The sequence below is a fragment of the Salmo trutta genome, chromosome 24 (assembly GCF_901001165.1).
Source record: "Salmo trutta chromosome 24, fSalTru1.1, whole genome shotgun sequence".
NCBI lineage: Eukaryota > Metazoa > Chordata > Actinopteri > Salmoniformes > Salmonidae > Salmo > Salmo trutta.
The window spans coordinates 27,270,809-27,297,819 of NC_042980.1; the positions used below are offsets into that span (position 1 = coordinate 27,270,809).

General features: G+C 43.1%; 1 protein-coding gene across 1 annotated transcript in view; it reads left to right on the forward strand.

Moving 5' to 3' along the window:
- The window catches only part of LOC115160519 (protein ITPRID2), a 58,498-nt gene that overhangs the window by 13,049 nt on the left and 18,438 nt on the right, over positions 1-27,011 (forward strand). Inside the window, exons 2-8 of the mRNA XM_029710687.1 lie at positions 7,471-7,745; positions 8,022-8,064; positions 12,317-12,366; positions 14,950-15,003; positions 24,942-24,984; positions 25,122-25,217; positions 25,576-25,784. Of these exons, the coding sequence (XP_029566547.1) occupies positions 7,538-7,745; positions 8,022-8,064; positions 12,317-12,366; positions 14,950-15,003; positions 24,942-24,984; positions 25,122-25,217; positions 25,576-25,784 (703 nt within the window). The 5' untranslated portion in view covers positions 7,471-7,537. The remainder of the gene's footprint in view (positions 1-7,470; positions 7,746-8,021; positions 8,065-12,316; positions 12,367-14,949; positions 15,004-24,941; positions 24,985-25,121; positions 25,218-25,575; positions 25,785-27,011) is intronic.

Sequence of the window (27,011 nt, forward strand, 5' to 3'; positions counted from 1 at the left end):
CGACTTGCGGGCACCCTGATGCAACTACGATGGGGAGTAAATAAACCACCACTACCCTCTGTTCTATTGGTGAATTTGCAATCACTGGAGAACAAACTGGACGAGCTCTGTACGTGACTATCCTATCAACGGGACCTGAAAAACATAAATATTTTATGTTTCTCTGAAACTTTGTTGAACAAAGACATGGATAATATACAACTAGATGGTTTTTCTATGCATCGGCAGGACAGAGTGGCAGTGTCGGGTAAGCTCAAGGGGGTGTTGTCTTTTTGTTAACAGTTGGTGCACAATCTCTATTATTAAGGAAGTCTCAAAGTTCTGCTTGCCAGAGTTAGAATACCTCCATTATAAGCTGTAGACCAGACTATTTACCAAGAGTTTATCTATATTTTTGTAGCTGTCTATTTAACACCACAAACTGATGCTGGCACGAAGACAGCACTCAACAAGTTGTATAGGGCCATAAAAAAATAAGAAAAGAGGTGGCGCTCCTAGTGGCTGGTGATTTTAATGCTGAAAAACTGAAATCCATCTAACCTAATTTCTACCAGCATGTCACCTGTGCAACTAGAGTGGCAAAAACTCTAAATCACCTTTACTCCACACACTGAGTTGCATACGAAGCTCTCCCTCGCCCTCCATTTGGCATATCTGACTATAAGTTTGAATTCTACTACACCGGCTGTGACACTCAACAGATGTGGCAGGGCTTGCAAACTATCACGGATTACAAAGGGAAACCCAACTGCGAGGCAAGCAACACTGACCCATGTGTGAGGGCACCAGCTGTTCCGGACGACTGTGTGATCACATTCTCCGTAGCCGATGTGAGTAAACCTGTTTAAAAAAGGTCTAACGTTCTGTGTGTAAATTGGTCACCTCCCTGACCATGGCTAGGGGCCAAACTGATTTCTGCCATGGAACTTCCCTGGTTCGTGATGAGGCTACTGTTGTGGTTGGTTTGGCTGCCTTTCAGTTTCCCTCCAGTCTCTGTGCTGTGGTTGGTTTGGCTGCATTTCAGACAGGGAAAGGAAAGAGTCTGCTCTGTAATCCACTATTGTTCTGCAGTATCAGCACTTTCAAAATATTTATAAGGAGGTATGGACCAGAGGCAGCAGCTTCAAATTGCCTGGCTTAGCACACCCTTATACGTAATAGTCATATCTTGGCTTGAGGCAAGGTTTGCATCCCAAACGGCACCCTATTCCCTACATAGTGCAATACTACCCATGGGATATGGTCAAGTAGTGCACTATATAGGGAACAGGGTGCCATTGGGATGCAAACCCAAATGGGTTTGTTAGTCAGTATGAGTGGTGTAAGTGTCTGAGTGTCTGATCCGGTGGATAGGCCTGTAAGTGCAAAGAGTGATTATCAACACAGCTGCTATAATAAAGCCTCCACTCACATTACACTAATCTCTCTTTCCCTCTTCCCTTTCTCACACTCTTTTATCCAACATTCCATCTGCATCTGAGACCTCCTTAGGCCGTCATTGTAAATAAGAATTTGTTCTTAACTGACTTGCCTAGTTAAATAAAAAATTACATCTTTATACACTCTAAAAATAAAAGGTTCCTGGAGTATCCTTTAGGGGTTCTTAAAATTGGAACTGTGGAGGAACCCCTATAAGTTCTTAGAAGAACCCCTCTTAATGGATCCTTGATGAACCTTTTGGGGTTAATATCTGAACTCCCCCCTCCCCTTTTATTATTGTTATTATGATATTAATAATACGCGTAACACTATTTTTAGTTGTCAGTGATTTTAGTGGCAAAGCAGAATAAAAAAACATCCAAATTTGAGGGGAACTCCCAGCAAAAAAAGTCCAATGGGTATATCCTCTGGCTTGTTAATGTGTTGATGTTCTCCGTATCCATAGCCAGAATGATTTTGCAGTGCATGGTGATTTGAACAGGTTTCCTGTTATATTCATCAGAGGTGTAGGGATGGTGAAGTCTGAATCAAAAATATAGTGATTATACAGATGTTTAACTAAACATGCACACAACAGTATTCATACCTTGGTTTATGTGGTAAATGTGAATGCACATACCTTATCCATATTGTAGAGGCCTATGGGGTTTTCATTGAAGAGGTAAGGCAAGGAGGGTGGTACATGTGATCTCCATAACATACCAATAGGCATACCTGTATGCCTCCTCGTCTGTATACCTACAGACACAGTCATCTGCACCCGATGCAGCTCCCGAGTGGCGCAGCGGTCTAAGGCACTGCATTTTAGTGCAAGAGGCATCACTTCAGTCCCTGGTTCGAATCCAGGCCGAATCACATCGGGCCATAGGGCGGCGCACAATTGGCCCAGCGTATTCCGTGTTTGGCCGGGGTAGGCCATCATTGTAAATAGAAATTTGTTCTTAACTGACTTGCCTAGTTAAATAAATAAAAGCTAGCCTTTAAATTCTTATAGCATACAGTACATATTCTTACCTATTTGATTGATATCCATCGAATTGTGTCCATTTTCTGTTTTAGAAAGATTTGCACAAATATTAAAAGATAGATGGTATCATCACAAAACAATATCAATTTAGATCATATAAGGGACAAACCTTACTTTATATTGAGGAGATCTTAAACATTTTCGTTTAAGTGCCTGCACATGCTGTCCTTTCAAATTCAAACATTTTAGTTTGGCAGTTAAGTTCCTGCAAGAACCCTCACCAACTGAGGTGGTTCCTCGATGAACCCCACCTCCTATGGGGTTCGTGGAAGAACCTTTTGAGGGAAATTTTCAGTGCCAAGAACCCTAAGGTTCTCTGAAGAACTTTGAGATCTTAGAAGAACCCTTGTTAAACCCCTCATTTTTAGAGTGTCTTTGGGCTCAGATGATTTCAGCTGGTACAGTAGATTACTTCCTCTGTTCCTCTGTCTCTCACCCTGCATCCCAAATGGCACCATATCCCCTATATCAGGGCTCTCCAACTCTCTTCCGGTAGAGCTACTGTCCTGTAGGTTTTCTCTCCAATCCTAATCTAGCACACCTAATTCTAATGAATACCTGGTTGATAAAATGAATCAGGTTATTTACAACTGGGGTTGGAGTGAACCTACAGGAGGGTAGCTCTTCAGTGATGTACTGGGCTGTACACACTATGCTCATCAATCTACACACAATACCCCATAATGACAAAGCAAAAACAGGTTTTTAGAAATTTTTGCAAAAACATTTATAAAACCTTAATTACATAAGTATTCAGACCCTTTGCTATGAGACTAGAAATTGAGCTCAGGTGCATCTGGTTTCCATTGATCATCCTTGAGATGTTTCTACAACTTGATTGGAGTCTACCTGTGGTAAATTCAAATGATTGGACATGATTTGGAAAGGCACACACTTGTCTATGTAAGGTCCCACAGTTGACAGTGCACGTCAGAGCAAAAACCAAGCCATGAGGTCGAAGGAATTGTCCGTTGAGCTCCAAGACAGAATTGTGTCTCGGCACAGATCTGGGGACGGGCACCAAAACATTTCTGCAGCATTGAAGGTCCCCAAGAACACAGTGGCCTCCATCTTAAATGGAAGAAGTATGTAACCACCAACACTTCCTAGAGCTGGCCGCCCGGCAAACTGAGCAATCGGGGGAGAAGGGCCTTGGTCAGGGAGGTGACCAAGAACCCAATGGTCACTCTGACAGAGCTCCAGAGTTCCTCTGTTGAGATGGGAGAACCATCCAGAAGGACAACCATCTCTGCAGCATTCCACCAATCAGGCCTTTATGGTAGAGTGGCCAGACGGAAGTCACTCCTCAGTAAAAGGCACATGACCACCCACTTGGAGTTTTCCAAAAGTTACCTGAAGGACCATGATCGAGGAAAAGATGAATGGAGCAAAGTACAAAGAGAACCTTGATGACATCCTGCTCCAGAGCTCTCAGGACCTCAGACTGGGATGAAGGTTCACCTTCCAACAGTAAAACGACCTTAAGCACACAGCCAAGACAACGCAGGAGTGGCTTCGGGACAAGTCTCTAAATGTCCTTGAGTGGCCCAGCCAAAGCCCGGACTTGAACCAGATCAAACATCTCTAGAGGGACCTGAAAATAGCTGTGCAGCAACGCTCCCCATCCAACATGACAGAGCTTGAGAGGATCTGCAGAGAAGAATGGGAGAAACCCCCCAAATACAGGTGTGCCAAGCTTGTAGCATCATACCATACCCAAGAAGACTGCAGGCTGTGTTCGCTGCCAAAAGTACTTCAAAAAAGTACTGAGTAAAGGGTCTGAATACTTATGCAAATGTGATATTTCATTTTTTTTTTTAAATACGTTTGCAAAAAATTATAAACTGTTTTTGCTTTGTTATTATGGGGTATTGTGTGTAGATTGATGAGAAACAAATACATTTTAGAATAAAGCTGTAACGTAACAGCTTTTAAAAAAACAGTATATAAAAAGTCAAGGGGTCTGAATGCTTTCCGAATGCACTGTAGATACACAATTGACAAAAATTGCTTAAATTCTTGGGTATGATACTTCAGTTGTTTGAAAAATGCTACATTCTCCAACCCTCCCTCCATCCTTATATGCTCCCTCTTCACAAAATGGCAGCACAAACTGTCAAGTGAATATCAGTTCATTATCTGCAGAAGTGTTTTAAGTTCGACACTCTTTGTCACGTCCTGACCCTAGTTAGATGTCATTTTCTATAGTAGAGTAGGGCAGGGCGTGACGGGGTGTTTTGGGTTGTTCTATGTTTTCTATTTCTATGTTGGGATTGTTTGGTGTTGATCTCTAATTGGAGGCAGCTGATCCTCATTGCCGCTGATTAGAGATTATATTTAAGTAGGGGTTTTCCTCATTGTTGTTTGTGGGTTATTCTTTTTTGAGTAGTGTGTAATCCTCTGCATCACGGTTTGTTGTTTTTGTGTATTTAAGTGTATTGCATTCAGTTTCACATTTAATAAATATGTGGAACTACGAACACGCTGCATTTTGGTCCGCTCCTTCGAACAGCAGTGACAGAATAACCCCCCATAAAAGGACCAAGCGGCGTGAGGAGAAGTACTTGGAGTCGTGGACTTGGGAGGAAATATTAGATGGTAAAGGACCTTGGAGCCAGGCTGGGGAGTATCGTCGCCCGAAGGAGGAACTAGAGGAAGCCAAGAGGGAGCGACATTACTACGAAGCGCTATATCCACCTATAATCAATGTGGAGTCAAGCGCGGAGCTCGACGCGAGATTCCGAAGGGAAGTACTGGCAGAAAGAGCACGGCGGTGCGGGCGTGTGGAGGAGCGAGCGATGAGTTACGGTGTGGTGCGCACTATATCGCCCATACGCACTCACAGCCTGGTGCGGTCGGTGCAAGCTCCTCACCGGTGTAGGGCGAAGATGGTCATTGAACCCGGAAGGAGTAGGCCTGCTCAGCATGCCAGGTCCCCAGTTTGCCTACATAGCCCAGTACGTCCTGTTCCTGCTCCCTGCACTCGTCTTGAGGTGTGTGTTACCAGTCTGGTGCCTCCTAAGCCAGTCCCACGCATCAGACCTCCAGTGCGCATACCCAGTCCGGAGTGTCCTGTTCCTGCTCCCTGCACATGTCCTGAGGTGCGTGTTACCAGTCTAGAGCCACCCAAGCCAGTACCACGCACCAAGTCTCCAGTACGTATCCATAAGCCGGTACAGCCAGTGCCTGCTGTGAGCACTCGGCCCTTAATGCGTCTCCCCAGTCCGGTGAGACCGATTCCTGCTCCTCGCACTCTCCCTCCAGTGCGCCTCCATAGCCCAGTACGTCCTGTGCCTGCTCCCCGCACTCGCCCTGAGGTGCGTGTTACCAGTCTGGCGCCACCTATGCCAGTCCCACGCATCGGACCTCCAGTGCGCATCCCTAGTCCGGAGCCTCCAGCGACGCTCCCCAGCCCGGAGCCTCCAGCGACGCTCCCCAGCCCGGAGCCTCCAGCGACGCTCCCCAGCCCGGAGCCTTCAGCGTGGGTTGGTGGTCCGAAGCCTCCGGCGGTGATCCATGGTCTGGTTCCTCCGGACATACAGAAGCGGGGGGATCAGCGGGCGGTGGGGGTACTACGCCCGGAACCAGAGCCGCCTCCATAGACATTAGTCACCTACCCTACCCTACCCTCCCTTTGTGTTTTGTGGTTGTTTTGTTTTTGTTTTTGTTTTTTTGTATTCGTAGTTTTGGGGGGGGGTGGGGGTACTGTCACGTCCTGACCCTAGTAAGATGTAATTTTCTATAGTAGAGTAGGGCAGAGCGTGACGGGTGTTTTGGGTTGTTCTATGTTTTCTATTTCTATGTTGGGATTGTTTGGGGTTGATCTCTAATTGGAGGCAGCTGATCCTCATTGCCTCTGATTAGAGATCATATTTAAGTAGGGGTTTTTCTCATTGTTGTTTGTGGGTTATTTTTTCAGTAGTGTGTTTTCCTCTCTGTGTCACGGTTTGTTGTTTTTGTATATTTAAGTGTATTGCATTCAGTTTCACGTTTAATAAATATGTGGAACTACGAACACACTGCATTTTGGTCCGCTCCTTCGAACAGCCGTGACACTCTTTGCATCGTCAAAATGTCTCACTGTACTTCATTGAAATAGACAATCCTATTTGTTAATGGAATTTTCTAATTACTCCTTTTTAGATTCCGTCACATTTAGATAGCTGTCTGTCACCGCCATTGTTTAATATTTTGAATGCAAAGTGGTCGTTTTATTTATTTACATTCCTTCTTATTTCAGATGATTACTCTGGAAATAGAAGTAACATAATAATAGCCGCCTCCTCTTGTCCCTCGAGGTTTGGCCTATACACTCCAGTGAGAACTCCCTCCTTCTGTCTATCCCTCTATCCTCCCTTCAGAAAAGAGCTGATCCGCAACAGGAAATGACTCGGCACCAGCACGCAATCTTTCAACTAAACCGACATTTTCTGCTCCACTTGTTGTCAGTTGGACTTCTTGCTCTCTGTAGCTCCTCTCTGTATCCATCCATCTATCCACCCTGCCTGCCTCTGTCCCACATCTCTGCCTGGCTGAGTGGGAACTACTTTTACATTTGATGGCTTTGGAAGTAATCTTAGTATTCTTGGAAGAATTCTTAGGATAATAATTCTGGCAGAAGGAGGAATCACCTCCAGGTATTATTAGTGTTGTGTGAATTGTTTTGTGTTCTTTTGCTTCTTGTTCTTGAAGAGGTTGTCACATTTATTAATTTGGTGTTCTGTTATGGAAAGAAACAAATTGTGTGTAGTCTTGTTTTATCTTGTTTGTATGATATAGCCACTTATTTTCCAAAGTCAGTTCCGTTATTGGATTATTGGACATTTGCTTGTTTACAGCTCAACTCTGTTCTGTGAGCATACATGGTTATCATGCAGGATGATGTTATATTACAGGCATAGGCATGTTTTCATACATTTCCTTTGTATAGTTAAATTAGGCGTGTGTGTGTGTGTGGCTACCATCTAGTCTCATAACAATCCCCTCCCTCCTATCTGCTACAGGTGACTTACCCCCTGCTGTAGCAACCAGGCCAGGGGAGAGGAGGAGTTGTGGATCCAGGAGCAGACCATGGAGCAGTGTGAAACTGCTGCAAGCCCCAGCATAGATCACCCATGGAAGGCAGCGACAATAATGAGGAAGGCCTGGATCCAGAGCAGAGACTCCTGGCAGGGCCTCTCTGAGAGCCAGGTCACCCAGGATCAGGAGGGTTGCAGTGAGAAGACACTGTGTCCAGATCCCACTATGGAGGAGAAGACAGCCCCGGCCGAGGAGCCAGGTACGTTGGGATGAGCTACAGCAGGCAGAAATAATTATAGTTTGGCTTTTTACAGCTCAGTACAGCTCCATGGAAGTCACGATGAAACAATAAAGCCTACTTAAGGTCTTGTTGCTATATAATTACCGAGCCCAAAAGGGAATAAAATCCTGCAACAGCAAACAGATTGTTTTGTTATCCAGTTGTAATCTACATTGTAGATTGAATGTTAAATTGCATTTATAGAAAACTAAACAGTTGTACATGGCTTTGAATTGCTCTGTTTTTTTCTCTCAGGGCCTGTCCCTAAGAAGATTGCGAGCTGGCTCAAGGACTGCAGGTATTCTAGTGTTGCATTATAATGAAACCTTTACATTTGCATGTAAAAAAAACTGACTGTCACTGTATATCAGGGTGGCTGGTGTGGAATGCCTAGTGACTAGCTCAGTCAGCATAGCGAGGAAAGTAAATACTTACAATTTGGTCATTGTCACTTCTAGGCTATCCTCAAAGACATGTAGTTAGACATCATCAATAAAGACTTAAATGGGACTGGATGTCTGGCTTCTTGGAAGTCATTGTTTGGTATGACTATTGGTTACTTTTTACAGCTTGTTTAGTATACTTAAATATACTAAACATTAAAATAATATACTAGAAAAATACATCTTGTATTTGAAGTATATCTTAAGTATAACTATAATATCACTACACTTCAACACACTTATTAAAATTATACTTTATATTCATTGTTTTTCATACTATAAATATATTATCAAACTTCAACATATTTCAAAATACACTTGGAGTTGTTTTTAAGTTGAAGCATAGATTTTTTTTAAATTAAACTGCTTGAGCTATACAGTGCTTTGCAAAAGTGTTAATACCCCTTGGATTTCTTCACATTTTGTGTTAAAAAGTGGGATTAAAGTTGATTTTATTGTCAACAATGAACTCTAAATACTCTGTTAAAGTGGAAGAAAACAATAAAATAAGAATTAAAATATAGTCATTGCATAAGTATTCAGCCTCTTTGTTTAGGCAAGCCTAAATTGGTTCAGGAGAATTTGGCTTATCAAATCACAGAATATGTTACATGGACTCTGTGTGAAACAATAGGGGTTGACATAATTTTTTTATGACTCTGTCCTCCATACATACATCTGTGAGTTCCCTCAGTCAAGTATTGAATTTCAAGCACAGATTCAATTACAAAGACCAGGGAGCCTTTAGAAAGCCTCATAAAAGGGCAGTGATTGGTAGATGGGTAACAATATCAAATCAGACATTGAATATCTCTTTAAGGATGGTGAAGTTAATAACAACTGTATGCTGTGGATTATGTATTAAACCACCCAGACACATCAAAGCCAGTCATCCTTCTGAGCTGCAGGACAGGAATGAAACTGCTCATGAGGCCATTGGTGATTGTAAAATAGTTACAGAGTTGAATGTCAGTGATGGAAGAAAACTGAGGATGGATCAACAACATTGTAGTGACGCCACAATAATGATTTAAATGACAGAATGAAAATAAGAATACAAATATTCAGAATTCCAAAACATAAATATTGTATTTAACAAACAAGGCACTAAAGTTTTGACTTAAATCTGCTTGATAATCTATGGCAAGACTTGAACATTTCTGTGTAGCCATGAGCACCAACATCTTGACAAAGCTTGAAGAATTCTGAAAAGAATAAAGAGAGAATCTTCAAGACTTACCCGGGAAGACTCCCAGCTGTAATGGCTGCCAACGGTGTTTCCAGCTTGTATTGACTCAGGGAGCTGAATACTTACGCAATTATTATATTTTAGTTATTTAATTTCTAGCGGTCTTTTAAAAAAAATGTATAGAAATCTTCCACTTTAATATAGTATTTTGTGTAGATTGACTTTTTTTTATTAAATCAATTTTAATCCCACTTTAACAACAAAATGTGAATAAATCCAAGGGGTATGAATTATGTTGCTGTAGTTTCACTGCCAATAATGAGTTTTGAAGTACTTTCTGAATTCCTGTTCAGAAGAGTGCAGCAAAAGTTGAAAATGATAGCATCCTTTTTTTGCAGTTGAAGTTTTGATTTATAATATATTGTTCCTCATATTTAGTTTATTCAAAAAAATTTATGTTAATTTTCAAACTGAATAATGTTGTACTTTTAATTACACATTACATATTACACATTTATTGAAATGTTAATGAGGAAGGCCTGGGTCCTTAATGTGAACAACTAAAGTGTTAAATACCAATGGTGCACAGTTCTCAAAAGTGTTACTTGTAAATTGTAAATAGCATGTTAACATTGGCATAACATTGGCTCAATTACAATAGCTAATGTGGTTAATGAGTCGAAGTGTATTTGTAAATGTATACTTGAAACACATTATAAATACACTTTTTTTGCAAAGAAAATATAAATATAGGAATTCTAATCACAATACAATTTTAGTATTTCTAATTTATGAGCAATATACATAAAATGTACTTAATGTGCATTCAAAGAATATTTGTTTTCCTCTTCATCTGATATACTAAGAAAATACTTAAGTACATAAAAAGTCCCAATTTATATAATTTTAAATATATTTAATATACTTAAGCGCTAATAAAATACAAATCAAATTGACATTAAATGTATTTAAAATTGTTCCAATTTGATATTAAATATACTTAAAATATGAAGTATGATTTAAGTATATATATATTTTTTAAATTCCCCTCTTGAGTTTGCCTGCGTGACAGGTTAAATGGCTCCCGGCAGAATTTCCTTGTTTACTAATAGTCTGGGTCATGTTTATTAGGGTTCAACGCTGTACTTCAGTGCACAAGTTAAACAAGCATTACAATGGAACTTAGAATCATTTATTCAGTCAAATATTGTAGTTGGTTGAAAATCCCCCACGAACCTACGTACATGAGTAAGACAGTGGGAGAGAGCAAACAGAAAATCACATGATGTTGATTATGAGGGTTTTACGCAATGTCAATAATGTCCTTTTATGAAATCTTCATTATGGCAGGGCGCTGGTATAGGCCTACAGACAGCTGTTCCAAGTTTAGTTAACCTAGATGTTACATGAACAATTAGCATATAGACTTGAGTTGGTCTGACTGACTCGTTATAGAAGTACAGTAAGATTTGAATACAGTAGGTCACATCAGAAAGCATAGGTCTGGGATAGTGACCATATGGAATTTGATCTATTGACAGAGAGGTGAGGTAGAGACCTAGGAGCCAGCTAGAGCAGGTTTAGGGATGTTATGTAACGTGCTACCTTAGACTAGAGCAGGGCTCTCCAACCCTGTTCCTGGAGAGATACCGTCCTGTAGGTTTTCACTCAAACCCTAATCTAGCGCACCTGATTCTAATAATTAGCTGGTTGATAAACTGACTCAGGTTAGTTACAACTGGGGTTGGATTTGAAAACCTACAGGAGTGGAGCTCTCCAGGAGCAGGGTTGGAGAGCCCTGCTCTAGTCTAAGGGCAAACAATAGCAATGTAGCACATGTTATTTTTATATATTTTTTATTTCACCTTTATTTAACCTGGTAGGCCAGTTGAGAACAAGTTCTCATTTACAACTGCGACCTGGCCAAGATAAAGCAAAACAGTGCGACACAAACAACACAGAGTTTAGTTACGCATGGAATAAACAAACGTACAGTCAATAACACAATAGAAAAAAAATCGATATACAGTGTGTGCAAATGAGGTAAGATTAGGGAGGTAAGGCAATAAATAGGCCGTAGTGGCGAAAAAAATTCCAATTTAGCAATTAAACACTGGAGTGATAGATGTGCAGAAGATGAATGTGCAAGTAGAGATACTAGGGTGCAAATGAGCAAAAAAATAAATAACAATATGGGAATGAGGTAGTTGGATGGGCTATTTACAGATGGGCTATTTACAGATGGGCTATGTACAGGTGCAATGATCTGTGAGCTGCTCTGACAGCTGATGCTTTGAAGTTAGTGAGGGAGATATGAGTCTCTAGCTTCAGTGATTTTTGCAATTCGTTCCAGTCATTGGCAGCAGAGAACTGGAAGGAAAGGCGGCCAAAGGAGGAATTGGCTTTGGGGGTGACCAGTGAGATATACCTGCTGGAGCGCGTGCTGCTATGGTGACCAGTGAGCTGAGATAAGGCGGGGCTTTGCCTAGCAAAGACTTAAAGATGACCTGGAGCCAGTGGGTTTGGCGACGAATATGAAGCAAGGGCCAGCCAACGAGAGCATTGTTCTGTGTGTGGGATCTTTATGTCAAACAAGATTTGCATGATACAGTAACTATAGTACTACTGTACAGTAGGATTGGGTGTGACTTGATCTGCTGATATGTGGGTAGTTGACAAAAAGATGAAATGGTTGTAGTGTTTGTGTATGGGTCTTCCTGTGTGAGGAAATGAGCCAGCACAGTGTTAGGAGGACTCTAGAGACCAGGGGTGTTGAACTCATTTAGCCCCGGGGGACGCATTCAGTCTTCTGTATGAATATAGGTCCATTATTTCTACACAGTTTCAATTAGGTTTTGGTCATTTTTAAGTATGTTGAGTTTGTTCCTGCCTAACGGTGTATGTGTGTCTCTTCACAGGACTCCTCTTGGGGCCTCTCTGGATGAACAGAGCAGCACTCAGTCCAAGGGTGAATTCCCCTCTACTATAACATAAGTCCTATTCTATAAAACTAACTCTCATATGGAAAAAGATTTTGTGTGTGTGTGTGTGTGCGCCAAGGGGGTGTTTGGAGTATTTCACACCTGTCTCACCACACCCCACCTTGGAGCCCTAGTGTACTTAGGAGCGTGCTAGTCAGCTTCTGTACTCATACACTCACTCCAGTTACCAGTTGGTAGCTTTGTAAAACTGTTATTGTGCTTCTAAATCGAAGTAAGAAACAGACTCAGGCATGATACAAGTATCCTGAGCTAAAAGGAATAACATTTGGATTCCCTGTATTTGCCTTGTCTTCCTGGTAATGCAAACTACATGGGCTGCTGGTACCCTTTGATCAATGGCTATCTACAGTAGGTAAGATTACCAAGCAACCAGCTAGGAAAGTATTTGACGGTAAATATTTGTCTTGGTTTGAAGCGTTTGTCTGTAGTAGGCTGTTCAAAATGCGTTCGGTCAATCATGCAAAACGTTTTTTACAGGCACGTGCCAAGGTTTTTATTTGAATGTTTATGTAGTCTACTGTAGGGTATACAATGCATTCAGAAAGTTTTCAGACCCCTATACCTTTTCCATGTTTTGTTACATTACAGCCTTATTCTAAAATTGATGAAATAGTTTTTTTCCCCTCATCACCCAATACCCCATGATGACAAAGCAAAGAATTTTTTTTGTGCAAAAAATAATAAAATATGACATTTACATAAGTATTCAGACCCTTTACTCAGTACTTTGTTGAAGAACCTTTGGCAGTGATTACAGCCTCCAGTCTTCTTGGGTATGACGCTACAAGCTTGGCAAACCTGTATTTGCTGAGTTTCTCCCATTCTTCTCTGCATATCCTCTCAATCTCTGTCAGGTTGAATGGGGAGCGTCGCTGCACAGCTATTTTCAAGTCCGGACTCTGGCTGGGCCACTCAAGGACATTCAGAGACTTATCCCGAAGCACTACTGCGTTGTGTTGGCTGTGGGCTTTGGGTCATTGTCCAGTTGGAAGGTGAACCTTTGCCCCAGTCTGAGGTCCTGAGCGCTCTGGAGCAGGTTTTCATCAAGGATCTCTCTGTACTTTGCTCCATTCATCTTTCCCTTGATGCTGACCAGTCTCCCAGTCCCTACCGCTGAAAAACATCTGCACTGCATGATGCTGCCACCACCATGCTTCACCGTAGGGATGGTGCCAAGTTTCTTCCGGACGTGACGCTTGGCATTCAGGCCAGAGAATCTTGTTTCCGAATGGTCTGAGAGTCATTAGGTGCCTTTTGGCAAACTCCAAGCGTGCTGCCATGTGCCTTTTTACTGAGGAGTGGCTTCCATCTGGCCACTCTATCATAAAGGCCTGATTGGTGGAGTGCTGCAGAGATGGTTGTCCTTCTGGAAGGTTCTCCCATCTCCACAGAGCAACTCTGGAGCTCTGTCAGAGTGACCATTGGGTTCTTGGTCACCTCCCTGACCAAGGCCCTTCTCCCCCGATTGCTCAGTTTGGCCAGGCAGCCAACTCTAGGAAGAGTGTTGGTGGTTCCAAACTTCTTCCATTTAAGAATGATGGAGGCCACTGTATTCTTGGGGAATTTCAATACTGCAGAAATATTTTGGTACCCTTCCCCAGAACTGTGCCTCGACACAATCCTGTCTCGGAGCTCTACGGACAATTTATTTTGACCTCATGGCTTGGTTTTTGCTCTGACATGCACTGTCAACTGTGGGACCTTACATAGACAGGTGTGTGCCTTTCCAAATCATTTCCAATCAAATGAATTTACCACAGGTGGACTCCAAGTTGTAGAAACATCTCAAGGATGATCAATGGAAACCGGATGCACCAGAGCTCAATTTCGAGTCATATAGCAAAGGGTCTGAATACTTATGTAAATAAGTATTTAAAAAAAAATATTTAATACATTTTCAAAAATGTCTAAAAACATGTTTTCGCTTTGTCATTGAGGATTTTTAACGTAACAAAATGTGAAAAAATATCAAGGCGTCCGAATGCACTATTCATACAGGCTCCCAAGTGGCGCAGAGGTCTAAGGTACTGCAGCCCAGTGCTAGAGGCAGACCCTGGTTCGATTCCAGGCTGTATCTCAACCGGCCGTGATTGGGAGTCCCATAGGGCGGCGCACAATTGGCCCAGCGTCGTTAGGGTTTTGCCGGGATAGACCGTCATTGTAAATAAGAATTTGTTCTGAACTGACTTGCCTAGTTAAGTAAAGGTTAAATAAAACAAACACTTCTGTCTAGGTGCTTAACCCGCTAGAGCTGATGTCCTGCGGAAATCTAATTAGCATAATAAATAATAACATCAAAATCCGTCTGTTTATGCTAGAGATACAGTATGTTTTTTGCATGGGCTCAATGTACCGCATCAGCCGGTGTCAGTGTTCCACATTTGCAGCGGAAGGTTGCACACCTACAGTAGTGTTTGTCAGAACATCCCTAAAATTGGTCTTCTAAGGAAAACATCTGTTGCGTTTGAATGGTTTGGCCTACAAACTAATATGACCCCTCTATGGAAGATAACACTCACGAACACGATTTAACTAACTGTACTTTACAGGAGTGCTTAAGAATGGCTGCAGCTTTGAAGACTACTTTTCTCTGGGAGCTGAGGGTAAGTGACAAGATGTGTTCGGGGGAGGGGTGTGTGTGGGGGGGGGTCACTAGAGCAATACAATCTAGGACAGGGATGGGCAACTGGAGGGCCCTGTCTGCTACATAAAAAAAAATATGTAAAAAGAAGAAAAAAAACATAAATTGAGGGGGAACTCAGTCTGGGTCTCAATTTACTGTTGAGAGTTAGATTAGTAGAATACACCAGGTGCAATTTCCAAATGTGGTTGTGCATCTGCAGTTTTTTTCTGTTATGTCAGTCACTGATAGTCACTCAATATACCCATGTAAATTATTCTAGCCAGCTATCTAAACTTGTAGTAATCATGGTCCAATTACCGAACGGGGGGGGGGCCCAAATTTGTTCTCTACGCTGGTCCCGTGTGGCTCAGTTGGTAGAGCATGGTGTTTGCAACGCCAGGGTTGTGGGTTCGATTCCCACGGGGGACCAGTACGGAAAGAAAAAAAACAATTTATGAAATGTATGCATTCACTACTGTAAGTCGCTCTGGATAAGAGTGTCTGCTAAATGACTAAAAATGTCAAAGGTGGGTCGCTAAAATGTTTTGCTCGCAAGTTGCAAATCCCTGATCTAGGACCACACTACTTCTGTGGCAGTTGTTAATGAGCCTTCTAGAGAGACTAGGGTTGAATGTCAAATTGCACCCTATTCCCTATATAGTGCATTAGGCTGGGCCCTGGTTAAAAGTAGTGCACCATATAGGGAATAGGGTACAATTTGAGAGACAGAAAATCTGTGTGGCCAAACAATTAAGAGCTAGAAGCTTCTCATTGTAGGAGTGCTTGGCTCTTTTTTTAGTTTTTACGAAAGCTCCAGAAAGGTACACCCTGCTCTTGCTGTTCTTACGAGCGGACATAATACTAAATCATTTGGTGGGTGCTTATAAACTCAGAAAAAAAAGAAACGTCCCGTTTTCAGGACCCTGTCTTTCAAAGATCATTCGTAAAAATCCAAGTAACTTCACAGATCTTCATTGTAAAGGGTGGTTTTAACGCTGTTTCCCATGCTTGCTCAATGAACCATAAACAATTAATGAACATGCACCTGTGGAACGGTCGTTAAGACAATAAAAGCTTACAGACAGTAGGCAATTAAGGTCACAGTTATAAAAACTAAGGACACTAAAGAGGCCTTTCTACTGACTCTGGGGAAAAAGAAAAAAAAAACTGCCAGAGTTACACCAGGAACGCACAATCCCTCCATCAGTGCTCAGACTGCCCACAGTAGGCTGAGAGAGGCTAGACAGGCCTTGTAGGCCTGTTGTAAGGCAGGTCCTCACCAGATATCACCGGCAACAATGTCGCCCATGGGCACAAGCCCACCGTCGCTGGACCAGACAGGACTGGCAAAAAGTGCTCTTCACTGACGAGTCGCGGTTTTCTCTCACCGGGGGTGATGGCCGGATTCGTGTTTATCATTGAAGGAATGAGCGTTACACCGAGGCCTGTACTCTGAAGCGGGATCGATTTGGAGGTGGAGGGTCCGTCATGGTCTGGGGCGGTGTGTCACAGCATCATCGGACTGAGCTTGTTGTCATTGCAGGCAATCTCAATGCTGTGCGTTACAGGGAAGACATCCTCCTCACTCATGTGGTTCCCTTCCTGCAGGCTCATCCTGACATGACCCTCCAGCATGACAATACCACCAGCCATACTGCTCGTTCTGTGCGTGATTTCCTGCAAGACAGGAATGTCAGTGTTCTGCCATGGCCAGCGAAGAGCCCGGATCTCAATCCCATTGAGCACGTCTGGGACCTATTGGATCGGAGGGTGAGGGCTAGGGCCATTCCCCCCAGAAATGTCCGGGAACTTGCAGGTGCCTTGGTGGAAGAGCGGGGAAACATATCACAGCAAGAACTGGCAAATCTGGTGCAGTCCATGAGGAGATGATACACAGCAGTACTTCATGCAGCTGGTGGCCACACCAGATACTGACTGTTACTTTTGATTTTGACCCCCCCCCCTTTGTTCAGGGACACATTATTCAATTTCTGTTAGTCACATGTCAGTGGAACTTGTTCAGTTTGTCTCAGTTGTTGAATGTTATGTTCAAACAAATATTTACACATGTTTAGTCATGTGTCTGTGGAACTTGTTCAGTTTGTCTCAGTTGTTGAATCTTATGTTCATACAAATATTTACACATGTTAAGTTTGCTGAAAATAAACGCAGTTGACAGTGAGAGGACGTTTCTTTTCTTGCTGAGTTTATTTGTCCTAATTTCACACGTATTAATACGCATGTTTGAATTGGATTTTATTTTTATTTTTTTGCTTATCCTAACTCTCTGAGACACCCTCGGAGAGTGGGGTCACGGCCAGGGTCACTATTATCCAGCTCTCCTGGAGCAATTAGGGTTAAGTGCCTTGCTCAAGGGCACATCAACAGATTTGTTTCATCTTATGAACATGCGCACACACACAAACAGGTTTCCCAGTTCAAAGGAAAGGTGACGAGCAGTGTGTGTGTGTGATTAGATGGCATACAGTTGAAGTCGGAAGTTTACATACACTTAGGTTGGAGTCATCAAAACTCGTTTTTCAACCACTCCACAAATTTCTTGTTAACAAACAATAGTTTTGGCAAGTTGGTTAGGACATCTACTTTGTGCAAGACACAAGTAATTTTTCCAGCAATTGTTTACAGACAGATTATTTCATTTATAATTCACTGTATCGCATTTCCAGTGGGTCAGAAATTTACATACACTAAGTTGACTGTGCCTTTAAACAGCTTGGAAAATTCCAGAAAATGATGTCATGGCTTTAGAAGCTTCTGATAGGCTAATTGACATCATTTGAGTCAATTGGAGGTGTACCTAATGGATGTATTTCAAGGCTTACCTTCAAACTCAGTGCCTCTTTGCTTGACATCATGGGAAAATCAAAAGAAATCAGCCAAGACCTCAGAAAAAAATTGTAGACCTCCACAAGTCTAGTTCGTCCTTGGGAGCAATTTCCAAACACCTGAAGGTACCACATGCATCTGTACAAACAATAGTACGCAAGTATAAACACCATGGGACCACGCAGCCGTCATACTGCTCAGGAAGGAGAAGCGTACTGTCTACTAGAGATGAACGTACTTTGGTGTGAAAAGTGCAAATCAATCCCAGAACAACAGCAAAGGACCTTGTGAAGATGCTAGAGAAAACAGGTACAAAAGTATCTATATCCACAGTAAAACGAGTCCTATATCAACATAGACTAAAAGGCCACTCAGCAAGGAAGAAGCCACTGCTCCAAAACCGCCATAAAAAAGCCAGACTACGGTTTGCAACTGCACATGGGGACAAAGATCGTACTTTTTGGAGAAATGTCCTCTGGTCTGATGCAACAAAAATAGAACTGTTTGGCCATAATGACCATCATTATGTTTGGAGGAAAAAGGGGGAGGCTTGCAAGCTGAAGAGCACCATCCCAACCGTGAAGCACGGGGGTGGCGGCAGCATGTTGTGGGGGTGCTTTGCTGCAGGAGGGACTGGTGCACTTCACAAAATAGATGGCATCATGAGGAAAGAAAATTATGTGGATATATTGAAGCAACATCTCAAGACATCAGTCAAGAAGTTAAATCATGGTCTCAAATGGGTCTTCCAAGTGGACAATGACCCCAAGCATACTTCCAAAGTTGTGGCAAAATGGCTTAAGGACAACAAAGTCAAGGTATTGGAGTGGCCATCACAAAGCCCTGACCTCAATCCCATAGAAAATTTGTGGGCAGAACTGAAAAAGCATGTGCGAGCAAGGAGGCCTACAAACCTGACTCAGTTACACCAGCTCTGTTAGGAGGAATGGGCCAAAATTCACCCAAGTTATATCAATTTGTAAGTCGCTCTGGATAAGAGCATCTGCTAAATGACGTAAATGTTATTGTGGGAAGTTTGGAAGGCTATCTGAAACATTTGACACAATTTAAAGGCAATGCTACCAAATACTAATTGAGTGTATGTAAATGTCTGACCCACTGGGAATGTGATGAAAGAAATAAAAGCTGAAATAAATTATTATTCTGACATTTCACATTCTTAAAATAAAGTGGTGATCCTAACTGACCTAAGACAGGGAATTTTTACTCTGATTAAATGTCAGGATTTGTGAAAAATTGAGTTTAAATGTATTTGGCTAAGGTGTATGAAAACTTCCGACTGTATCCATCTCAGTTCTCCTTCTGAGTGACCTGCCTGTTGGTAGAGGAAGAGAGGAGGATAAATAATGAAAGGGATTTATCTGTATATCTAGATGGGAACATACATTAACTTTAATGTCCTCTGGCACTGCTCTGTAGCTAGTCTCTACTAGCCCCTCTAAAACACTCCCTCTTCTCAAGGCCCATTTTATTTAATTTAATTAGGGAAGTCAGTTAAGAACAAATTCTTATTTACAATGACGGCCTACCAAAAGGCAAAGGCCTCCTGCGGGGACGGGGGCTGGGATTAAAAAAATATATATATATAGGACAAAACATGCATCACGACAAGAGAGACGACACAACACTACATAAAGAGAGATCTAAGACGACAACATAGCAAGGCAGCAACACATGACAACACAGCATGGTAGCAACACAACATGACGACAACCTGGTAGCAGCACAACATGGTAGAAGCACAAAACATGGTACAAACATTATTGGGTACAGACAACCGTACAAAGGGCAAGAAGGTAGAGACAATAATACATCACGCAAAGCAGCCACGACTTTCAGTAAGAGTGTCCGTGATTGAGTCTTTGAATGAAGAGATTGAGATAATACTGTTCAGTTTGAGTGTTTGTTGCAGCTCGTTCCAGTTGCTAGCTGCAACGAACTGAGAAGACGAGTGACACATGCCATACTGTATGACCATAGCAAAGGTCCTGTTGTGTTTCACTTGCAGACCTGGGTTTAAATGGTATTTTAAATCGTTGAAATATTTGTTGCATTTGCTTTAGCCAGCCTGGAGTGCCAGATGACTTTGTGCCTTTGCTACAATTATACTGAACAAAAATATAAACGCAACATCAAATCAAAGTTTATTTGTCACGTGCGCCGAATACAACAGGTGTAGTAGACCTTACAGTGAAATGCTTACTTACATGCTCAAACTAGCAGTGCAAAAAAGGTATTAGCTGAACAATAGGTAAGTAAAGAAATAAAAACAACAGTAAAAAGACAGTGAAAAATAACAGTAGCGAGGCTATAACCGTAACGAGGCTAAATACAGGCACTGGTTAGTCGGGCTGATTTAAGGTAGTATGTAAATATGGTTAAAGTGACTATGCATATATGATTAACAGAGAGTACCAGTAGTGTAGCACACAATGCAAATAGTCCGGGTAGCCATTTGATTACCTGTTCAGGAGTCTTATTGCTTAGGGGTAAAAACTGTTGAGAAGCCTTTTTGTCCTAGACTTGGCACTCCGGTACCACTTGCCATGCGGTAGTAGAGAGAACAGTCTATGACTGGCAATTGCCGTACCAGGCAGTGATGCAACCAGTCAGGATGCTCTCGATGTTGCAGCTGTAGAACCTTTTGAGGATCTGAGGACCCATGCCAAATCTTTTTAGTTCCCCGAGGGGGAATAGGCTTGGTGTGTTTGGACCATTCTAGTTTGTTGATGTGGACACCAAGGAACTTGAAGCTCTCAACCTGCTCCACTACAGCCCCGTCGATGAGAACATACAACAATTTCAACAATTTTACTGAGTTACAGTTCCTATAAGGAAATCAGTATATTGAAATAAAGTAGTCCGAAAACTATGGATTTCGCATTACTGGGCAGGAGCGGAGCCATTTGTGGGCCTGTGAGGGCATAGGCCCACCCAATCAGAATGTGTTTTTCCCCCACAAAGGGACTTTATTACAGACAGAAATACTCCTCAGTTTCATCATCTGTCCGGGAGGCTGGTCGCAGACGATTCCTCAAGTGAAGAAGCCCGGATGTGGAGGTCCTGGGCTGGACTGGTTACACATGGTCTGTGATTGTGAGGCCGGTTGGACGCACTGCCAAATGCTCTAAAATGACATTGGAGGCTTATGGCAGAGAAATTAACATTACATTCTCTGGCAACAGCTCTGTTGGACAATTGCATGCTCCCTCAAAACTTGAAACTTCTGTGGCATTGTGTTGTGTGGCAAAACTGCACATTTTAGAGTGGCCTTTTATTGTCCCCAGCACAAGCTGTCATGCTGTTTAATCAGCTTATTGATATGCCACACCTGTCAGGTGGATGGATTATCTTGGAAAAGGAGAAATGCTCACCTAACGGATGTAAACCAATTTGTGCACAACATTTTAGAGAAATACTATTTTTGTGCATATGGAACATTTCTGGGATCTTTTATTTCAGCTCATGGAAAATGGGACTAACACTATAAATGTTGGTTGCATTGCTCCAGGTGCGCTCAATCAAGGCCAACTAAAGTATTTTAAATGATTTTGCCCAGGTTGTTCATAGGAAGTGTGTTATGGTATTCGTTATTTTGAAATGTCAATAATATCAGAGGGTAGTTACTTGCATACTTGGTAAATAGGTCGGAGGCTGAGCAAAACAATAAATGTCCTCTCACTGTCAACTGCGTTTATTTTCAGCAAACTTAAATATTCAACAACTGAGACATAAACTGAACACGTTCCACAGACATGTGACTAACAGAAATTAAATAATGTGTCCCTGAACGAAGGGGGGGTCAAAATCAAAAGTAACAGTCAGTATCTGGTGTGGCCACCAGCTGCATTAAGTACTGCAGTGCATCTCCCCCTCATGGACTGCACCAGATTTGCCAGTTCTTGCTGTGAGATGTTACCCCACTCTTCCACCAAGGTACCTGCAAGTTCCCGGACATTTCTGGGGGGAATGGCCCGAGCCCTTACCCTCCGATCTAACAGGTCCCAGACGTGCTCAATGGGATTGAGATCTGGGCTCTTCGCCGGCCATGGCAGAACACTGATATTCCGGTCTTGCAGGAAATCACGCACAGAACGAGCAGTATGGCTGGTGGCATTGTCATGCTGGAGGGTCATGTCGGGATGAGCCTGCAGGAAGGGTACCACATGAGGGAGGAGGATGTCTTCCCTGTAACGCACAGCGTTGAGATTGCCTGCAATGACAACAAGCTCAGTCCGATGATGCTGTGACACACCGCCCCAGACTCTGACGGACCCTCCACCTCCAAATCGATCCCGCTCCAGAGTACAGGCCTCGGTGTAACGCTCATTCCTTCGACGATAAACGCGAATCTGACCATCACCCCTGGTGAGACAAAACCGCGACTCGTCAGTGAAGAGCACTTTTTGCCAGTCCTGTCTGGTCCAGCGATGGTGGGTTTGTGCCCATAGGCGACGTTGTTGCCGGTGATGTCTGGTGAGGACCTGCCTTACAACAGGCCTACAAGCCCTCAGTCCAGCCTCTCTCAGCCTATTGCGGACCGTCTGAGCACTGATGGAGGGATTGTACGTTCCTGGTGTAACTCAGGCAGTTGTTGTTGTTGCCATCCTGTACCTGTCCCGTAAGTGTGATGTTCGGATGTACCGATCCTATGCAGGTGTTACACATGGTCTGCCACTGCGAGGATGATCAGCTGTCCGTCCTGTCTCCCTGTAGCGCTGTCTTAAGCATCTCACAGTACAGACATTGCAATTTATTGCCCTGGCCACATCTGCAGTCCTCATGACTCCTTGCAACATGCCTAAGGCACGTTCACGCAGATGAGCAGGGACCCTGGGCGTCTGTCTTTGGGGGTTTTCAGAGTCAGTAGAAAGGCCTCTTTAGTGTCTAAGTTTTCATAACTGTGACCTTAATTGCCTACTGTTTGTAAGCTGTTATTGTCTTAACGACCGTTTCACAGATGCATGTTCATTAATTGTTTATGGTTCATTGAACAAGCATGGGAAACAGTGTTTAACCCTTTACAATGAAGATCTGTGAAGTTATTTGGATTTTTACGAATTATCTTTGAAAGACAGGGTCCTGAAAAAGGGATTTTTTTGTTGTTGTTGCTGAGTTTACCATCAGACCTGTATGGAATTGCTTTGAGGTTTATTATTGGTAGTGCATGGTTGGTGCTGTCAAAGCTGTAACTAAACTACATGTTTCTCATTCTTCCACTCAGCTCAACTGCTGTAGTGATGCATGCTCCCTGATGTGCTACTGTATGTTGTTGGTCTCTTTGAGAGATGGGGTCAGTCAGATTTTGTACTGCATGGTTGCACTCCACACATTACTATTGTGTTTGTGCAGACCAGAGACAGTGGGTGGTAGCTAGTGTGTTGTGCTAAGGTTGGCTCCTGTTAAGGTCTGCTCTGACTTGTCTCAGGATGTGTCCCAAATGGCACCCTGTTCCCTATAAAGTACACTACTTTTGATCAGAGCCAATTTGGGTATTATGGTGTTATTTGGGACATACCCATACATTGAAGCAAAGCAAGGGGCCGTAGTCAAACCTGAGATCAGTGTTCCATTGTGTCCATGTCATAACGCCCCATGATTTAGTCAATCTTACTCAATCTCCGGCCTAGCGGATCTACAAGGTACAAGTCTCAACAGACACCTGTATGAGGGCACTTCACCCTTCTGGCTCCAATCCACTCCATCAGGGAGTGGCAATGATGTGGATAGATGGATGCATGTAGAAAAACATCACCACTTATTGCTACTGTTAATGCTCACACACAACTAGAGAATTAAGAGTAATTCAATGGAAATGCATGCTTTGATGATTATCCTGCTCTTTGCGGTTAAAGAACCAGTTAGGCTGATTTGTGTTTGTTCAGTTCCAGGCAGACAACTGACAACGTGTACTCTCCTGTCTTTGTCTCAATCAGGACCTGGGTTCAAATACTATTCGAAGTGTTTGAAATACTTTGTTTTTGCTCTAGCCTGCTGGACTGCCAGATGGGAGGAGTTTACAGTTTTGGGACTATTCTATTGATCGATCACGCCAAGAAAGCTCAATTAAGCTCAGATAAAGAATTTAAAATAGTATTATATTTAGAATAGTATTTGAACCCAGGTCCTGGTTGAGACAGTCAGGCATCCACGTTTTCTTTGCGTCACTAAGGCGGCCTGGAAGAAGCCATCAGACTCGGAGCAGGATTTTTTTTTCCTGACAGATTAGGCTAGTCCAGACTTCAGGAGGGACCCTCTTTACTGTCTGTTTCTAGACCGTCATTCTGTCATTATGTTCCTCTTTGTCTCAAAGACGAGGATTTGGTTCTGGGGATTCTCATTTCGACAGTGGCCTCTTTTGCTTATGTTATATGTGTGAAAGGGAAGTCTTCATCTTTTTAGAAATGGTTGACTTGGAATCACTGCAAAAACAAACCATTCTGTGATGTTTCATATCTGTTGTCCTTGATCACTGTCACGGTCGTTGTAAGAACTGGACCAAGGCGCAGCGTACGTAGCGTTCCACATCTTTATTATAAAGTGAAACTTCAGCAAATACAAAACAATAAACGAACAAACGAAACGTGACGTTCTGGAGTGCTCACAGGCAACTACACAAAAACAAAACAAGATCCCACAAAACACAGTGGGGAAATGGCTGCCTAAATATGATCCCCAATCAGAGACAACAATAAACAGCTGCCTCTGATTGGGAACCATACCAGGCCAACATAGAAATAGAACAACCTAGATTACCCACCCTAGTCACACCCCGACCTAACCAACATAGAGAATAAAAGGCTCTCTCTGGTCAGGGCGTGACAATCACAAATGCTTGACAGCAGTCACCTTGATTGTATGTTTTACAGAAGTAGAAATGTTTGTTTTTTCTATATCAGTATTTTCTACAGTGTAACAAGTTAATTATGACAGATGGACTTTGAAGAGAAATGAGTGAATCATCAATTACTTTATACAGAGCCAGCTTACCAAAGCACAGAGCAGTGTGCAAAGCTCCTGTATTGATTTCTTTCTTTCTCCTCCCTGCAGCCAACCACCTTCAGCCCAACTGTGCCAAAACAGAGACACCCTGGTAAGACCCCCCCCCCCCCCCCTCCTATGCTATTGGCCACTCCTCACCCCCTCAGTTCAGTCCCAGCAGTAGTCTTACTCCCTGTGGCTGTGGTGTGAATACTGTACCGATCACTGCTTGCTCACTCTGCTCCCCAGCTATGGGATATGTGCAAAGGACAAGAGGAGCCAGTTCCTACAGAACAGGAGTATGAACTCAATAGGCTCAGGGAAGAGCAGCACCAGTGTATCCAGGTGAGTAGTAGACACTCAAAGATGGGCAGGCCCTGAGCCTCAGCCAAGCTCTGTGGTTGGTTTCGGCCCTTCTGGGTTTGAACTGAAGCAAGCCAAAAAAGGTTTAGAGTGCTCTGGTTCATTCATATATTACAGCACTTCATTATTAGTATGGTAACCAGAACATTTTAGGTCCCAAGAAAGAGCTAAAAGCTGGTACGTTTTATATCAAGTTTAATCAAATACTGTTTCTGAAGTTACTTCCAAACTTCTTGGCTAACTATCTCTGTTTTATCTCAGACTTTTCATTGATGTTTCATTGATCGTTCAGCACTGCATTATTTCAACAGTGTATTATATGCATTCACTTTGTCTCCAGTGTGTCTGAGTTGTTGGACCTATATGAAGAGGATCCAGAAGAGATCCTGTATAACCTGGGGTTTGGCCGGGAGGAGCTGGATATCGCCTCAAAGATCCCCTTGCGTTTCTTTAACAGCCCCTCTTGTGCTAAGGGCGTCGATCTCAAGGTCTACCTGGAAGCACAGCTACAACGCACAGAGATGGAAAAACCCAACTATGCCCTGACAAGTATGTTAACACTCTCTCGGTTTGCCTCCAACTGTCTTGCTTTGTCTTTCTATTGCTCTCTTGTTCATGCATGCTTTGGCTCTCTCTATCTCGCTCTCTTTCTCTTGGTTTCGCACTGTTTCCCCCCCCCCCCCCCCCCCCGAGCTGTGAAAACACTGTAAGGCCTGGAAACACTGATCACTGTTCGCTGTCATAAAATGGTCCAGACATACAGCCATGTGCTGGCATGTACATACATGCAGACCTACAGGTAGTGATGAAAAGAATGAGTTGTGGTTCTGAGTGTCACCTGGAGTGCAGAGAAGCAGGGGGATAGGTGGTATGGTAGGTGATGTAATGCACAATGGTGGTAGGGTTGTGGTTGGAGTGGGGTGCTGGTGGGGGATTGGGGGTAGGATGTGGTGGTTAGGGGTAGGATGTGGTGGTGGGGTAGGTTTAGTTTAAGATGTGGTAGTCTTGTAGGTGATGTAATAATGGATGACACACCGCACATTGGCTGGCCAGCCAGAGAGGAACAAGAAGGGATACAATAGCTGGCCAACCAGAGAGGAACAGGAAGGGACACAATGGCTGGCCAGCCAGAGAGGAACAGGAAGGGACACAATGGCTGGCCAGCCAGAGAGGAACAGGAAGGGACACAATGGCTGGCCAGCCAGAGAGGAACAGGAACGGACACAATGGCTGGCCAGCCAGAGAGGAACAGGAAAGGACAGAGAGAGGTGTGTGTGTGTGGAACATGGCCTGTTGTCTGTAAACTGCTGGACCGCAGCCCAGTAAGAAATGCTGTGTTGTAGCAGCTCTCGAGTCACTTTCATCTTGATCTGGTCTAGATTAGCACGTTAAAGGGAGAGATGAGACTCTCTCTTCAATCCCTTTTGAAGTTTCATCCCTCCCAGTTAAGTTTGTGAGAAGTTTTGTCGTCTTCCTTTTGAGTTGTTGTTGATTTGCAGCTGCCCCACCACTAACTGAAGGCCTTGCTGTTTCTGTTTCGTAACAGATTTTATGTACAGCATACTGATCATGGGAATTATGGTTGCCCTGTGAGCTGTGACAGTCTGCCTTTCTGTGCCTGTAAAGCTGATTTTATTGTCATGATGCAGCTTTCGCTTTCATCATTCTCCAAATGAACTGCACCCATGAGGGCTGAATCTGCTGCTAAGAGAGACAAATATAAACAGGCTTTCTGGAGACTAGCTAGCTAGAGCCTTGGGTCAAAGAACTCAGGAG